Source organism: Zingiber officinale, chromosome 9A (genome assembly GCF_018446385.1).
Source record: "Zingiber officinale cultivar Zhangliang chromosome 9A, Zo_v1.1, whole genome shotgun sequence".
NCBI lineage: Eukaryota > Viridiplantae > Streptophyta > Magnoliopsida > Zingiberales > Zingiberaceae > Zingiber > Zingiber officinale.
Window position 1 is genome coordinate 116,862,007 of NC_056002.1, and position 16,825 is coordinate 116,878,831.

At 40.3% G+C, this 16,825-nt stretch overlaps 3 protein-coding genes across 4 annotated transcripts; 1 reads left to right on the forward strand and 2 right to left on the reverse strand.

Moving 5' to 3' along the window:
* Window positions 1–5,689: 5,689 nt before the first annotated feature.
* On the forward strand, window positions 5,690–9,573 carry LOC122019657 (receptor-like protein kinase HSL1). Its single transcript, XM_042577113.1, has 2 exons — window positions 5,690–8,513; window positions 8,932–9,573. The coding sequence occupies exons 1-2, from the start codon at window positions 5,918–5,920 to the stop codon at window positions 9,321–9,323; spliced, it is 2,988 nt and encodes a 995-aa protein (XP_042433047.1). The 5' UTR covers window positions 5,690–5,917; the 3' UTR covers window positions 9,324–9,573.
* Window positions 9,574–9,640: 67 nt separating this feature from the next.
* LOC122019658 (rac-like GTP-binding protein 7) lies at window positions 9,641–10,853 on the reverse strand. Of its 2 annotated transcripts, none has more exons than XR_006121987.1 (6): window positions 10,599–10,852; window positions 10,449–10,536; window positions 10,260–10,369; window positions 10,109–10,177; window positions 9,904–10,034; window positions 9,641–9,816 (listed from the first exon to the last, which is right to left on the reverse strand). XR_006121987.1 is itself a non-coding variant. In XM_042577114.1 (6 exons), the coding sequence occupies exons 1-6, from the start codon at window positions 10,695–10,697 to the stop codon at window positions 9,718–9,720; spliced, it is 591 nt and encodes a 196-aa protein (XP_042433048.1). In that variant the 5' UTR covers window positions 10,698–10,853; the 3' UTR covers window positions 9,641–9,717. The 2 variants fall into 2 exon arrangements, 1 of the variants encoding a protein (XP_042433048.1); XM_042577114.1 differs by having other exon boundaries at window positions 10,114–10,177; window positions 10,599–10,853.
* A 984-nt stretch (window positions 10,854–11,837) lies between these two features.
* Window positions 11,838–16,309, reverse strand: LOC122020122 (60S ribosomal protein L18a-like protein). Its single transcript, XM_042577885.1, has 4 exons — window positions 16,016–16,309; window positions 13,039–13,114; window positions 12,674–12,788; window positions 11,838–12,079 (listed from the first exon to the last, which is right to left on the reverse strand). Exons 1-4 carry the CDS (start codon window positions 16,206–16,208, stop codon window positions 12,020–12,022), a joined length of 444 nt encoding a protein of 147 aa, XP_042433819.1. The 5' UTR covers window positions 16,209–16,309; the 3' UTR covers window positions 11,838–12,019.
* Window positions 16,310–16,825: the final 516 nt, after the last annotated feature.

The following is a 16,825-nucleotide window of genomic DNA, read 5'->3' on the forward strand; positions in this document are numbered from 1 at the left end:
TCAAGTAGTTCTTATAACATATAAAAATTATCTAGTAGTTATTACAATATATTAAGCTGAATTTAAGATATTGAATTTTGAATTTATACTATGTAAAAGTTATCTAATAGCCCATAGAATATGTTTAATGTGAATTTAAGATTTAAGGTTTAAAATTTAGGATTTAAGATATCTGATATTATTATATCAAAATAATTTCTACAATTATTTTATAATTATTTTAATGAATTTTAAATAATTTTAACTAAATTGATAAATAAAATTTTAATATAATAGTATTTAAATATCATAAATCCTAAATCATGAACTCACACTAAACATTGTTATAACATAGTTTCTACACTGTATAAAATTTTATATCCTAAATTTTAAATTATAAACTCACTCTAACACGTTATAATAGCTACTGGTAACTTCTACATATTATAACAACTACTCAATAGCTGATACACATTGTAAAAATTACTTAACAGCTTTTATAATAGTACCGATCAAAGGGTAATTTTAGAATAAAATCACGAGAGAGATGATCATTTATTTTTTGTTTAGAAAAAGGGATGGAACTTGAACCCTATAAATCTGAATCCGACCGGAACAATCCAAATAACTAAATTAAAATTAATTTTTTTACTATTTTCTATATAATTCTTTATTTTTATATCAATACTTCATCATTATCATATTAACATTGATATTGATATATATAAAAGTTTCTTAATTTTTAAAATAAAATTTAATTTAACCTAAAAAATCTAGTAAAACCTAAGTTCGGGTCAACCCGGGCTTGATTCAAAAACCCTACCATCTAAATTCAACCCAAACTCGAAAATCTCCAACTCAAACCTGCTTTTTTTTTTCGAGTCAACTTAAGTCGGATCATCCGGTGGATTCATTTTTGACACCCCTACCTAGTGGCCAGAGAGGTCGCTGATGGCCTTCGTGCGATTGCTCGCCGCGATCAAACTCGTGATTGCTGGGTGATAAGTGTGTGGTCGCTACGATCAACCTTGAGTGCTGCTGTGAAAGCGATTCTAGTGAGGCCACAAGGTTGACATGAGGCAGAAAAAAGGAAGTTTATTTCACTTGGTTTTGAATAGATTAAAAAAATATATATTTTTTAAAAAAAATGATCCATGAACAATTTTTTTTAATCTTCCCTCTAGTGAAAAGGTAAAAAAGATTTTATTTTCTATATAATTTGATCCTATTCGAAGACGTGAAGCTGGAAAGTAGGAGAGGTGGTAGTTTCACTGACTGGATAAAGACCTCGTTCTCTACAAAACAAAATCAAAATCAGGGAGGAGATCTCTAGCGTTGACCCACCGGCAGGAGAGGAAAAAAAATGAGTATTAATGATAAAGATTTTTTTCTCCTTATCTCCATACATAGCGTGCCCATTTTATATTTTTTCTGGTGACCCTTCATCTTCTCCCATTTAATGATATTGATTATCGATAAGGATGTCTTTATCTTGACTTCTTCTCATTTAATGATAGATGGAGTGTTCTATTTAGTTTTCCCTTTATTAATTATTTGTTTTTTCCTCCTTTATTATTTTATTACTTCATTAAGTGTATAATGCCAACATCATTCTTCGAGCTATACGGATGGCCTGCTCGGCTCGGACTCTCGGCGCACGTAGCTTGTTCTCCTGCTGACCGGACTAACTATAATTGTTTACTCGGATGGCCGATCGAACAAGGGCCTCTTTGATCGGCCAATGATTTGCTTCCCTGATGTTGATCGTTTTGACTTTGACCTATACTGTGACAATTGAATCGTACCAGATAGACTCCTCCTTATCACCGCATCATAATCCATTTTGTTTTTTCGTCTGCACCTCAAAGTTAATCACGATGACCATGTATTGAATAGATAATGATTTGTTTACTCCAACCATGAATTGAAGAAGGAAAATGAATCCAGGGTGAAAGAGTTAGGATTAGACTGCAAACAGGGACAGAGTAAGAGGGTGAGGTGAATGTGAGGCAATGGCACGGTCACCCCTTTAATATAAACATATTACTTTAATACCCAATATGAAATTCTTGACTCTATCCTTAACAACAAATAAAGTCATCTGCAAGACTGCAACCATGAGGCTACTAGCGAGCCGGCTAGCCCTTGTGAGTTCACCGGCAACTGCAAACAAGACTTCCCATGGTCATGACTCATGAGCAGCCTCACAATGCCGTGGGAGAGATTCACAAGGTAGATTGATAACTATGAGAGGAAAAAACTCACTCCGTCTAATTTTGAATGGACAATAAAAAATCTAAAAAAGAATCTATAAATGATTTTTTTAAATCGGTTTGTTAATCCATTTTTTTGTTTAATCAACACACAACTAACCCCTTTTGATTACACTCATCCGTGATACCCCTTCACTATCGATTTCATAACATACGGAGGGGTCAATAGTTCATGGTCACACATGAACTCAAAACTACATCCAAATGTGTCAGGATGAGTAAATATTATATGCCACTATTAACAATGGTTAAACTACACACATCAAACAAACAAACAAACAAGAAAAAGCACCATGATTTCAATAGTGAAAAAAAAAACAAGGTGCTATAGCCACCAAAACCATGAAACTTGCATCAATAAACATTGATGAATTCAAGATTCCAACTGAGGGAGGGAGTTAGTAAAGACATCTTTGTCAGGGACTTTAAAGACGGATGAATTTCACTTTTACCTCAAGACTTATTATAAAACTGAGACATGTAAATCAGAACTTTATTAAAAAAAATGTGACTCTGAAATCTTTAAAGCACAATTTAATTAGGCTGGCATTTGACCAATTTGATCTCGTGTCCTGATTCTTCCAAGTGCTCTCGTTTCTCTTTGATGTTTATGGCAAATAAATGAAGGAATCATTAAAACCTCACAGCTTGTTTTCTGAGAAATGCTAGAGTTCTTATGAACAAAGAATGATAAAGCAATTGATTTTGCTGACAGAATTGATGTGCCATGAATTCTGCATTTACCTCCATCGATGCATGCCATTGCTTCAGTACCGCAAGCGTTTAATGCAGAAAACCAAGTTGCCCTTTGCAGAGGCCGACTGAAAGGACCCCAGTTGCTAAGCCTCTAGATATACGGATCCAATTATTTCCGGAGATAACAAGATCTTCCCCGGATTCGCCCTATCGGTAAATATGAAAGTGCTCAAGGTACCGCGCTTAGTAGCCGATCTCCACAACTCATCTCCCATTGTTAGCCGATAGAATTCTCTTATCTATATTTTTTATGGACCAGGGATGACCCAATCTAATTACGGTCGGATCATGATCATAATTCGGCCACAATCAGTTATGATCCTTCCTGAATTCACCTTTCCATTTAGATTATAGTTTGGGTCAAAATAGGCGGTCAGAAGTCGCCCGGAGGCCCCCCGCTCGGCACCTGGCAGCCCGGCCACCCGCCCACCATGATGGCCTCCGCCACTTATCCCGATCCAAACTACAACATGGTGGGAAGATGAACCCAGGGGATCATAATCACTTGCGGTTGGATCGGATTGCGACTACGACCCCATCATAATTGGGTTATGGACCATCCCCTGATCCATAAAAAATGGACCAGAGGATTTTTTTCCCCGTTGTTAGGAGTGTAATTGAACTAAACTAAGTTGAATAATAAGGGGTTCAAGTTCAGCTAAGTTGATTTTCCCTTAAGTTCAAGTTCGGTCGAGTTCGATTCGAGTTTTAATTTTTAAGCTTAAGCTCGGTTCGTAATAAATTTAAATAGTTCGCAAATGAGTTTCTAGACGAAAATGTTGGTGAACCTCTTAATGAACATGTTCACAAGCCTTTAAACGAATATCTTCACAAGCTTATGAACCAAATACGGTTAAGCTTAAGTTCAACTCGATAATGTTTTCGAGCTTGAAATCAGGCTCGATCTCAACTTGTTAATTTAATTGTACGAATTTGAACTATATTTTTGTTTGAACTGAGACTTGAATAGCTAGCGAGCGACTTTACTCATTTATAGCCTTACCCATTGTTGAGCCGTATAGGCTAGTTAACTGGTTTTACAAGATACTATGTGCCGCCTTGCACAGTCATCCGTTGATTTGGCTTGTCAATTGGTTTTGGAAAACACTATTGCACAGTCGCTCCGTAAATTAATAGTCTTATTGCATATTTCAGTTAAATATTGAACCGTGGTACTCTGTAAATCCACCAACTATCTTTCTGTTGCACCATGCCTGAAGGGGCAATTCATGTTTCATTTTTTTTGGTAATGCAGGTATCCAGCTATTACGATTCGACTAATTCTAAAGTGACTTATCCGACCCCATGGAAGTTTTCTATCGATCATCCAAGTAAATCGGGAAGCATAGATGAGTCTTAATAGGTGGCCCAATATCACAACTTTTCTAAACTCCATGGGTATAATATGCCATGAAAGAGATTTGAACTTTTGTTGTCTAGGGAGTCGGCCCCATCTTTTACCATTGCACCATAGTCCAGGGGTCACAATTTATTTGAGTAAAAGGTGATAACGCTTACCCCAGACAGCCCAGTATCACCAACCGCTCGACTAGATATAGGCAGATAAATCACCAAGACATTTTGTCTTAGTATAGCGACCCTTTGCATGGAGAGATCAGACATCAAATGAGATATTTTACATCTACTAAAAATTGATTCTACGACTTGTTGTAATAATCACCCATGTAATCATAATTCATTTTTATAAAAGGTGAAATCCATCATCCGACAACCCCATGTTATCCCACACCTTTAAAAAGGGAATAAATTAAAAAAAATCTAAACTAGCCATCACGTCATAATAACTCTTCAATCTTTATTATCATTCAATAATTACTTAATTTTATAAATTATAATCAACTTAAATGTGCCCTGAGGGCCATGTAATCACAATTCATTTTTCACGCTTCAGGTGATGGCATTCAAATTCTTTCTTAATAATGGTCTCCGCATCACAAGTTATACTCCAAACAACCCTATTTCTCAAGCCTTATCTTAATAATTTTGACCTCTTTGAAGACGCATTGTGAAGAAGGAAAAAAAAAACAAAGTGTAAAGATTCAAAATATTTCTGAGATTGTGCAGGTGTGGGGGTGTGTACAGTGCAGTGCATGCTAATCTTGTGACTACTGAGAATTGCAGTAATGAGCTTACAGACAAATAAAATTATGGCCCTGACACATTTGGTGATACCTAATTCATACTAACCCAGATCCATGTGCCCCACATGATCCAAGTTTTGGTAAGATTTGTTAAAGAAAATCTTCCTCTTGGTCCCATCTAATCAGATCTGCAGCTCAATCATTTGGGCGTGGTAGACTGTCCATGCAGCTTCTGAGACGGAGGAATCAAACTACTAACTCAAAAGACCACGAGAAAGATTCGGAGAACGCCAGCTAGATTTGGACGGATTGATGACCGGGTTGGTAAGGGTGTCCATGGATCATGCCTGGGGCGGGACACTCGTATTGACCCGATGCATGATGGTTTAGATAAGCGATAAATAATCGGTTAACAACTCACCCAATTAAATTAAAATTGAATAAATTATTTTTTTAACTAACCGAACCAATTAAATTTTTCTATAAAAACTGAATAAATTGTTAGAGCCTATATTCAAAATATATATAAATTTCTAAATTAACCAAATCAAATTTATTGATGGTTTCCCTAACAAACTAGAATTAACACAGCCGCAGCACTGTCCGCTTCACCAGAGATGGCCTTAAAAGCACTTGTCAAAGGATGAACTGCTCGTGCATGATGCCTTGCCCCTCCTCATGCAATGCATTCTTCGTTCGTACTTTGCTTCCCCACCCTCGTCCTCCAGTGACTGATTAACCCTCAAATGAAGCATATACTCCTCCTCCTCTTCTTCTTCTTCTTCTGACCGGGTTTGATTCGTGGCCATGGCAGTTCTTGGAGGTGCCACTGCTTGTGTTGTTGTTGTTTGGCTGCAGTTCTTCTGTTTCTGCTCGAGCTTGAACCACGAAGGCGGATTGCTTTTGGACGCCAAAACAGGGCTGGAAGACCCCTCCAATGAGCTGTCCAACTGGGACGCCGGCGACGCCACGCCCTGCCACTGGACCGGCGTCGCTTGCTCCGGCGACACCGTCACCGCCGTGGACCTCGCCAACCTCGGGCTCGTCGGGCCCTTTCCTGCCGCCCTCTGCCGCCTCCCTAACCTCGCGTTCCTCTCCCTCTCCTACAACTACATCAACTCCTCCCTCTCCGATTCCGCCCTCGCCCCGTGCGCCGCCCTCGCCCATCTCGACCTCTCGCAGAACCTCCTCGTCGGCCGCCTCCCCGACGCCCTCGCGGCGCTTCCTTCGCTCGCCTACCTCGACCTCTCCGGCAACAATTTCTCCGGCGAGATTCCGCTGTCTTTCGGGCTGTTCCCGCGAATCCGAGCGTTGTCTCTCGTCGCCAACCTGCTTACTGGGGGCATCCCCGCCTTCCTCGGCAACCTGACCACCCTCCGGCAGCTTAACCTCTCGTATAACCCCTTCTCGGCCGGCCGCATCCCGCCCGCCCTCGGCGATCTCGCGTCGCTGGAGGTGCTCTGGCTCGCCGGGTGCGGCCTCGCCGGCGAAATCCCTCCCTCCCTCGGCCGGCTCTCCAACCTCACCGACCTCGACCTCTCCAGCAACGCGCTCTCCGGCGGTATCCCCGCGACTTTCGCCAACCTCTCCAGCGTCGTCCAGATCGAGCTCTACCACAACTCGCTCTCCGGCCCCATTCCCCTAGGGTTTGGCAATCTCCGATCTCTGGTTCGGTTCGATGCGTCGATGAACCGGCTCGACGGGCCACTTCCGGACGACATCTTCGATGGCCCGCGCCTCGAGAGCGCCCACGTCTACTCCAACCGGCTCACCGGCCGAATCCCCTCGGGCATCGCCCGGTCCACGAGCCTGGTCGAGGCCCGGCTCTTCGATAACCGGCTCAACGGTTCGCTTCCTCCCGACTTGGGAGAGAGGTCGCCCCTGATGCTTCTCGATCTCTCCGATAACTCGCTCTCCGGCGAGATCCCCGCCAGCATCTGCCACCGAGGTGTGCTAGAGCAGCTGCTCTTGATGGACAACATGTTCTCCGGTAGCCTTCCGGACGGCCTCAGCCGGTGCCGGACTCTCACCCGAGTCCGTCTTAGGAACAATCGACTCTCTGGTGAGCTTCCCGCCGGATTTTGGGGCTTGCCGCATCTTTGGCTACTAGAACTCAGAGGTAATTCCTTCTCCGGTCTGATATCTCCCCTCATCGCCCAAGGCGCGAACCTCTCCAACATCCTCATCGATGATAACCAGTTCGCCGGCAGCATCCCGTCAGAAATGGGATCTCTTTCGAAGCTGTACGAATTCTCTGCCGCCAACAACATGCTATCCGGGTCGCTGCCGGCGTCTCTTGCTGACCTGCGCGAGCTGGGTAAGCTCGACCTCCACCACAACCTCATTTCCGGAGAGCTGCCTCGAGGGATCCAGTGGAGTAAACTCAGCGAGTTGAACCTCGCTGACAATGCTTTCACTGGTGGCATACCGCCAGAATTCGGTGAGCTCGCAGTGCTCAACTACCTTGACCTCTCCGGAAATCTCCTCACCGGAGAGATTCCAATCCAATTGCAGAACTTGAAGCTCAACGAGTTCAACTTTTCGAACAATCACCTCTCTGGTCCTCTCCCACCTCTTTTTGCCCTGGAAGCAGACAGGAACAGCTTCCTCGGTAACCCAGGACTCTGCAAGGCCTCCTCTGGGCTATGCCCTGTTTCATATGGAAGAACGTATAGCCATAGTTTCATATGGTTGCTCCGCTGCATCTTTATATCTGCTTCATTGATATTTGTCATCGGAATTGCTTGGTTCTCATGGCGATATCATAAATACACGAAGGAGAATCTGGCATTTGACAAGTCCAAGTGGTCGCTGACTTCATTCCACAAATTGGGATTCAGTGAGTATGAGATCTTGAATTGCCTTGATGAAGATAATGTGATTGGCAGTGGTGGTTCAGGGAAGGTTTACAAGGTTATTCTCAGTAACGGAGAGATTGCTGCTGTGAAGAAGCTGTGGGGCTCTTCAAAGAAGGATCTTGAGAATGTAAACCAACCGATTGATGATGGTTTTGAAGCTGAGGTTGCCACGTTGGGGAAGATTAGGCATAAGAACATTGTGAAACTGTGGTGTTGTTGCAGCCACAGGGACTGCAAGCTTCTGGTTTATGAGTACATGCCTAATGGGAGCTTAGGAGACTTGTTGCATAGCAGCAAAGGAGGAATGCTGGACTGGCCGATGCGGTATAAGATTGTGCTTGATGCGGCAGAAGGGCTTGCTTATCTCCACCATGACTGCATGCCCCCAATTGTGCATAGAGATGTGAAATCTAACAACATCCTTTTGGATGGAGAATATGGTGCAAAAGTTGCAGATTTTGGGGTTGCCAAAGTCATGGAGATGATGGAGAAGGAACCAAAATCCATGTCTAGAGTTGCTGGTTCATGTGGATACATTGCACCAGGTTTGATATTCTTTAATTAGATGGGATTCTCTTTATATACATAATCTTGATACTTTTCCATATCTGAAGTTGACTTAACAGTTTGATTGTTGAATCATGTGTTCCATGACTATTTTTTTCCCCCACTGAAAAGCTTCTTAGATGGTTTTCTTACTAAATATGCTGGCATTATAGTTAGTCATAAGAAATTTATTGGCAACAAGATGATGTTTTGTCAAATTGTTATTCCTGAAAATTTTGACATTTTCCTCTTCAGAAATCATGTCCGAGTCATTTTTGTTTTTCAATCTTAGGGTTTCTCATCAAATTTTACTGCATAGTTTGACATCTCATGATTCATTGACTTGGTTTGTGAAAACTTGCATACTTGTTTGGTGTCACAATTGACTTTTCTTCCAATGTTTCAATTGTCTTGCAGAGTATGCTTACACTCTTCGGGTTAACGAGACGAGTGACATATATAGTTTCGGCGTGGTTATTCTTGAACTAGTGACCGGCAAACCCCCTATTGATCCTGAGTTTGGAGAAAAGGACTTGGTGAAGTGGGTATCCAGCACTGTCAGCCAGAAGGGGATCGAGTATGTTATCGATCCCAATCTTGATTCATGTCACAGGGAGGGGATCAGCAAGGTCCTCAGCATTGGCCTTCTTTGTACTAGTTCACTCCCGATTAACCGTCCGTCCATGAGAAAGGTTGTGAAGATGTTGCAGGAAGTTAATGCAAAAAACATGCCCAAAATCAGAAAGAATGGCAGCAAATCATCTCACTGTTACTTGAAAGATCCCATTGAATATGGAAGTAATGTTTAAGCAGGTAGTGTGCCAGGAGCTCTTATTTCAGGAGGCAAGAGCCAATGATAGTAAATGAAATCTACTTGTGATCCTCGGCTTTTTTTTTTCTTTCCCTTTTTCGTTTCGTTTGTTTAACAAATTAGGGAAAAAGAAACTGCACAAGGGCATCTTTGTGGATATATGCTTCTTCCTCTGATATCCATTTCTGCTGCTAAAATGTAACAAAAAGCATTAACCTTAATAAATTCTAGATTCTATGTTTGGATCATGTATGCCTAATACATTCCTGCAAGATTTGCTGATGAACTCTATTCAATTTGACAGAACTGTGAATATAGCCAAGACTTCATATCTTGAGAAAGAAATTCACAAATATCAGTGATACACACATACATTTCGCTATTCAATGAGTTCACAAGATCAAGCATTTTCTCTGCTTTCGGCTCTTCTTCTTCAGCTTAGGCGGGCAAAGAACTACTTTTATCGCAGCATCGAAGACGGCCTTCACATTCTAAGAAGGAGAAGAAGTGGAAAAGAGAAAAATATATGAATAATGTCGCAAGCATTTAGAAATTCATGGTTTCTGATGCTGCTGAACCTGCTGAGTTTTAGAACTGCACTCGATGTAGACGGCTGCACCGATCATCTTCTTCAACTCTTCTCCCTGTGCAGTAGTTATCGGAGTTGCTCCAGGATGATCAAGGAAATATTGCTTGTCTTCGCGTAAATCTGCACCAAATTTGATTATGCAGGTAACGAGAGGATCCATGAGCTGGTAGATCTTTTCTTATTTCTCAATCTACCTTACCGAGTTTTGTTCCCACAAGAACAATTGGCACAGTCGGAGCATAGTGCCTCAGCTCTGGAACCCACTGGCAATCATCAACAAGGAAAACACCATCATCAGAAACAACTAATCCAAAATAAAATAAAATAAAATAAAAGGAGTTTAACCTTCTTGTAAATGTTCTCGTAGCTTGCTTTACTGATGAGAGAAAATGCCAGCAGAAACACATCGGCTCCTCTGTAACTCAGGGGTCTGAGCCTGTTGTAGTCCTCTTGCCCTGAAAGTAGGCACGGAGTCGATGAATCATGTTGCTTCTTTCATTCGAGAGATTGTTTTGCATGATATATAGCTCTCACCTGCTGTGTCCCAAAGCCCGAGGTTGACCGTGCTCCCGTCTACGATCACATTGGCGCTGAAATTGTCGAACACCGTCGGCACGTAATCCTGTTCAGCAGTCGCTTGATCAGCCGGAAAAAAGTTTCAGAACAAAGAGGCGTGGGCGTTACCGTCGGAAAAGTATTGCTGGTGTAGGAGATGAGCATGCACGTCTTCCCCACGGCTCCGTCGCCGACGGTCACACACTTGATGAACCTCGCGGCGCTCATCGTGGCTATCGTTTGCTCCACTGCCTCCGAGTTGTAATGCTGCTGAAACTACATATTTATACGCATGTCGCAGGGCTTAATCACCAGTGAAAATGAGAGAGAGAGAGAGAGGTTGGTGGGGATTGTGTTTGAATTTTGAACGGGGGATGTAAGCCGCCGGTGGTCGTGGATAAATTTTTAGTTGGTATCAGATATTTAATTTAAGCAGATTAATTTTGAAGGGACCGGTCCGTCCATTTGAACTTTGAAAGGCAAGATAATGATGGCCTGCTGCACCATATCTCGCATCTTTTTCTTTTCTTTTGCTTTGCCTTGCTTTGAGTGCAAGAGTGCCACTGAGGATCATCAGCTGCTGCCCAGGAGGCTCAGTGGGGAGGGTTTGTTGGTTGGTTAAGTGAGGAGTAAGGGAGGTGTAGCTTAAGGCTTCCCCTCCTTTTTTTGCCTGGGCTAATTATGATACAAACATCACCATGATTGCATGCCCATCAAGGTTCTGCCACTCAGCAGAGTTAGTGCCAGAGAGAAACTTGGGGAAGAAATGAGGAAAAGTAGTGAAGCAATTCTCAGTGGGTTTAGGTGAATGAGTGTGAGTTTGGCAAAAGGTAGGAAAAGTATCTTGTGACAATGTTTTCCTGAAGGACTCTGGTGATTTTTCTTCTAAGGTAGGCTTGTTGGTAGTTAAATGCTCAGGTTTACTGGTACGATTGTTTACATTTCAATTGCAACTCTGGTAGTTAAATGCATTTTCGTTCTACTGCTTCTTAACGGATGCCCTTTTGGAGATAGGGGAGCTTGGGAATCTGACCAGACTAAGACAAGTTGAGTTCAATCAAAATTGAGGTGTGATTGAGTTTGCTCAAATTGGATGCAATGCAACTGAAGTAGTTTGAAGTCTGATGGAATTCACTTGAGTTAATACACTTGAACTAATACAGCCTCCTTTTATGCATAACATGAAGAGGTGTCTCTGTATTAGCACAAGACTACATCTCAAAGCAACAAATTCATGGACTCCACTTCTTCGACTCTAAGACGAACATATGATGCACATCTGACAACTATTATGCACATAGTTTCGATGCATCCAACAACACGACATCAATAATAGCTTATAGACCTTGTGGGAGAATGCCGAGAGGGTTCACACAAGTAGTATCATACTAATAAGAACTCAGTACAAGAGGCAATGTCAAGAATCATTCTGGAAGCATGATAAATAGCACTTTTGGGGTGTTTCAAGGCACACAAGTCATATTTTGGACAGTTTATACATATATATGATCTGGAATATTGATGCACACGCACACCACACTATTTAGTGATCACCAAACATCAGCTCCCTTTGTTGCGCCAATAATAACAGCAATTGCAGCGAGAACAGCCTGCCATATAAAAGGTGAGTTCACAAGTGAAAATATCTATGGAAGCCGCAAAATGAAGAGAGCAATTTACTCCTGAAAGTTCAAGTGGTCGTCCAACATATAGAACGGTAACTAGGTGTGATCTATCTACAGTCGGATCACTTGGCGTGCAAATTGAACATGATTAAAACTAATAGTGAACTTAAAACCATCACTGCCTAATCCATTGGCATTCCCTTGACACATTGTGGTTCAAAGATGAACCCATGTCTGAGCTTTCCTCTAATTTCATGTTTGTTGATATCGATCAAGATTACATGATCTTGGATTGACTGGGAAACAAATAACCCATCTACTAGAATCTTTAAATCTTCATATAAAAAAAATTATTTTCAAATTCACCAAAGAAATACTGATAAATTTTTTTGGGAGTAATGATTACATTAATATAGTTGTGATTATAGTTGCCAAGCACAAAGGGAAAATTATTGGCATAATAAAATGACAAATACATACATATATATATATATATATATATATATATATATAGTAAATGCAAAAAAAAAAAAATGGAAAAACAGCATTCAAAAGATCATTTTAGCATATTTGACTTACTGCAATCGTGCAAGCAACCAAGCCTGGTTTCTCTCTATAGTCTACTCTGACACACAGCATAATGAAAGCTCCAACATACCACGGGATGGCAGCTAGGAAAAAACCAAGTATAAACCTTCCAGAAAGATGAGTTTTGATTAGAATTCCGGAATGTTTAGATTAAACAAATATATAACTTGAAAAAAAATAGGAAGATAAATCCATAGCATGTATATACACTTGAACTATACTGGTTCTTAGATATCTTGTTTACATGCACATCAGTATCATTTTTTGTCATTCATGCACTGTGAGACACATGCTGGACAAATCTAAGCAAAGTCAAAGCAAGATTGATAAGCAAACTCGAAGCAAAATTCACATACAGAAGCCAACCGATGCCTAAACCGCAGCAGGCGAGACGTGGCAGTCTTACTGGTCTTCCTTCAACAGGTGCATAACCTTGAAGATAATCAGTAAGTTAACAAGTATTCGCTCAAGTTCATAACAAGATCAAATGGCATGAAGCAGGTAAAGCTTAATCAGAGCAAACTTTGTACAGAATATCAAAGTTAAGATTAGCAATGTGAAAGTGTTCAATTCAGAGAACATGCAATTTTCAAAAAAATTGAAACACACAATGTACCTACAAAAGTCATAGCACAGTTTAATTGAGGACAAACTATTTCACATTTTAATGTAATCATCATGAGTTTCAACCCTTGCACTATTTAATCAGCCATTGTTGTCTGAAGAATAGACGAAAAGGATAAACATAAATTGCCAATGCAATGAAATTTACTGCAAGCATTCAGATTGCATTATACCTTTTTTGTAATATAGAAATTAAATTAGGTATAATTTAAAATTTCTCGATTTGAGGCTTGATTTGGTAAGATGATGAGGAACTGAGGATTGATGTTATGCTTCTCTTTCAATTAAAGTCTACTCTTATTTCTTGTTTCAGATCTGCATCTTGAAGGCGAGATGCAGCAAATCTAGAATAAGATTTCATTGCCAACAAGTTCTGATAATCAAGGTAGAAAACTCATCCTATTGTTAAGGCCAACACCATCGAGTTACAGGATCAATTCAAGAGGTGATTAGTCAAGGAGAAAGGCATCAAGCAATGGTGGATTCATTGTACCACCATGACTGATGAAGAGCTTCACCACTAGATCGTACCCCACTTGTGTCTTTCACCTTCTTCATCCAACAGATTTTAAGGTATATGGGAGATCTATTGAGCATGGACTATGTGGTAAAAGATGACATGGCCAACTTGTACAACACGGCCTGACCTGCCATTTTGCAGGTGTGACTTTGAGCTAAAATATAGAGGTTGACCCATTTATGACCAGTTTATATAAATATTTATTTATTTATATTAGTTATAAATATGTACTATAATACAGAAAGTTATGAATATAAAATATAATAACATTAACATAAGATTATATAGATTATATATCATGTTTGCATAACTAAAAATAATTAGTATATAGTTTGTATTTAAAATTTGATTGTTTTTAGTTAGCTAGTGTCACACATGGCCTGTTTTCAACATTAACTAAGTAAATAATTTAATTGATAGCATTACCTAATAATGTTTTCCTTAATCTCATACACAAATTTTAATCAGCGGTTATCTTAACTAGTGGCAGTTGACAATAAAATTAGATTATTACCCAAGGTTGAGTTTGATTATTATGAACTCCTCAAGTCAACTTTCATTTGGATGAGTTCCTCCTTCTTAAACCAAAGTTAACCATAAGCTCATTCTAGAATTGGAGACGATGCAAATCTTCTATTCCTCTGCTAGAGGTGAAGCATGATCTCCTTCTATATGGAGGGCTCGGAAGCAGATCTCTTCTTCTCATACCAAACCACGAGCAAATGAGGTCTATCTGCCAAACGCTCCAGTGACAGCGGTACACTGCTTCTTCAAGTTCACTGAAGGCCAAAAAAGTATAGTGATAGCCAATGGAGTCTCAATCGAAGCAACTAGCATTCTTATTTTCTTCCTCTTGAATTTTGCCATATCTCAGTGCTTTAGGATGTTATTCCCACTTTTCAGTGACCCTTAAGCATATAGAAGAGAAATCAGCTAGCATCAATTATTGCCTATCCAGATCCATCTTGAGAAATCTGTATCTAAATCAACTGAGTTTGATAACTAAGGTTTTCAGTTTCTTCAACAGGTATATGACAACTATGATAAGGGCTTCAAGATGTTAAAGTGGATTGCCATGAGATGACTCTGGTACCAATTTTTGATTCTAATGGTAATGGTCAGATAGATAACTAGTATTGACTGAATGGGAAACAAGATCTTTAAGAGAACGAGGAAGATAAATTTTAAGCATTAAACTTATATCTACAGTCACATAAGTGTTATATCTACAGTGACACCTAGAGAAATATGTATAGTTCATGGAGGTTATAGATGACTAGATCAAAGATAATTATTACATGATTCATTCATACCTAGTGTATTGTTTAACTTACAATTTCTACTATAAGTGATCTTTTAAAATTGCAACCAGTTAAAACGCAATTTTGACATATTGATACTGGAACATGCAAGAATTATGCATCTCCTAACTTCATGCAAGGTCGTGTGGCAGTGGCAATCTACATGCAGGCAGACTAATATCACCATCTAATCCAGCAAGGGAGATGGATCGCATGACAGTTTAAAAATTCACAACCAACAAAGTGCATTAGATGTAAGAAGTATCGCCTTTATTGGCAGATTTTGAAGCTAAAGGAGGCGCAGAAATCCCTGGTGTTAGGAACCGCATCTTGCAGGAAGTGATCCTAGACAGTTCGTTTATATTGATAAGCTAATTCCAGAAATAAGATCGCAGTTAATATCAGCAGTAATATCCAACAAATAGAGAAGTCACAATAATTAGGACATTCAGCATAAAGAAAATTATCCAAAAAGGGTAGCTGCATCTTGTAGAAATAGGTATAAAAGGACGAAAGACGAAAGGAAAGTCAAGCTTTTTTTCCCCCTTCTTTCGTAGATATCATTACAATTACAATAAGCCCCATCAAATCCACACAATCGAATTCGATGCAGCAGAAACACTGTTTAAGTCGCTCAACACATGCTGATGCTCTCCAGGATCAATGTCACCATCAGCAATCAGGTTAAAAGAAAAATGAAAAACAGTTTTTTTTATCCTATTTCCATCATTAGGTTCATTCGTAAGATATTGATAATCCATCAAAAAACCAATTTGTTTCACAAAATCAAAAATTAGAATTTCCCGATGGATCAGCGCGGAGATCGAACAATTACGATCCAGAAATACTGACGCGAGACTAGAAAAACATTTGAGGAGGTTGCCATACCCGGGACGGCTTGATAGACTTGGACGTAATAAGGAGGCCCAGGATTCTGGGGCGGCGGCGGATGGGCATGGCGGGAAGTTGTGAGGCCAGGCGGTGGCACAGGCTGGGGGAAGCCGATCGCCGGCTGGGCGTAATCGGGGGCGCCCTGGAAGGTGCCATACTGCCCCTTGCTCCTACCTTCCTCCTCGCTCATCGTCCTCTTTCTCGCCTCTCTCGCTCTCTTTCTCCGATTTGCTCTTGCCCTCTTCCCTTCGGCTGCTGCCTATTCTACCCCATCTGTCATCTTCCTCCCGATCTAAATTAATTAAGATGTTGAACGATCGGCTCCTTGCTGTTATCTCTGCGTACCAACTCGCACTTTTACCCGAACAGCTATTGGATTTGATTTAGATCTGGATGGAGGTGATCCTGTGGGTATCTAAAGCGAGTTCATCATCATGCCCACGAAATTTCAGCGAGTGAAAATTAGTTCAGAACCAGTGGACTTTCTATTAGCACAATTCGATACCCCGTATATGATTGGGCAGAAACGTGGCGCCCAAATACTTTCTTTTTTGTTTTATCACATAAATTCTCAGGAATTCAAGAGGTCCAAATTTGTAACACTCTGTTTACCTCGGTGGAAGATATTTCAAAAGCCCTAGAAAAAAATTAACTAAAAATGGACTTAAGAAATTAAAAAAATATATATTTTGAATAATATTTATTTATTTATTTTAACTTTCTATTATTTTAATAAGTATTTATCTCTATAATTTAAGAGTTGGATTATACTAGTAAATATATTTAAAAAATAAATAAATGTACATA

What these genes read in the sequence shown, in the direction of transcription:
- LOC122019657 (XM_042577113.1), top strand. Translation starts at nt 5,918, where the DNA reads ATGGCAGTTCTTGGAGGTGCCACTGCTTGTGTTGTTGTTGTTTGGCTG. An exon ending in ATGTGGATACATTGCACCAG is followed by an intron (nt 8,514 to 8,931) that starts GTTTGATATTCT and finishes ATTGTCTTGCAG; the next exon opens with AGTATGCTTACACTCTTCGG.
- LOC122019658 (XM_042577114.1), bottom strand. Translation starts at nt 10,697, where the DNA reads ATGAGCGCCGCGAGGTTCATCAAGTGTGTGACCGTCGGCGACGGAGCC. An exon ending in CCAGCAATACTTTTCCGACG is followed by an intron (nt 10,537 to 10,598) that starts GTAACGCCCACG and finishes ACTGCTGAACAG; the next exon opens with GATTACGTGCCGACGGTGTT. An exon ending in CGGGCTTTGGGACACAGCAG is followed by an intron (nt 10,370 to 10,448) that starts GTGAGAGCTATA and finishes GCCTACTTTCAG; the next exon opens with GGCAAGAGGACTACAACAGG.
- LOC122020122 (XM_042577885.1), bottom strand. Translation starts at nt 16,208, where the DNA reads ATGAGCGAGGAGGAAGGTAGGAGCAAGGGGCAGTATGGCACCTTCCAG. An exon ending in TTAGGCATCGGTTGGCTTCT is followed by an intron (nt 12,789 to 13,038) that starts GTATGTGAATTT and finishes TCTTTCTGGAAG; the next exon opens with GTTTATACTTGGTTTTTTCC. An exon ending in TGGTTGCTTGCACGATTGCA is followed by an intron (nt 12,080 to 12,673) that starts GTAAGTCAAATA and finishes TTTATATGGCAG; the next exon opens with GCTGTTCTCGCTGCAATTGC.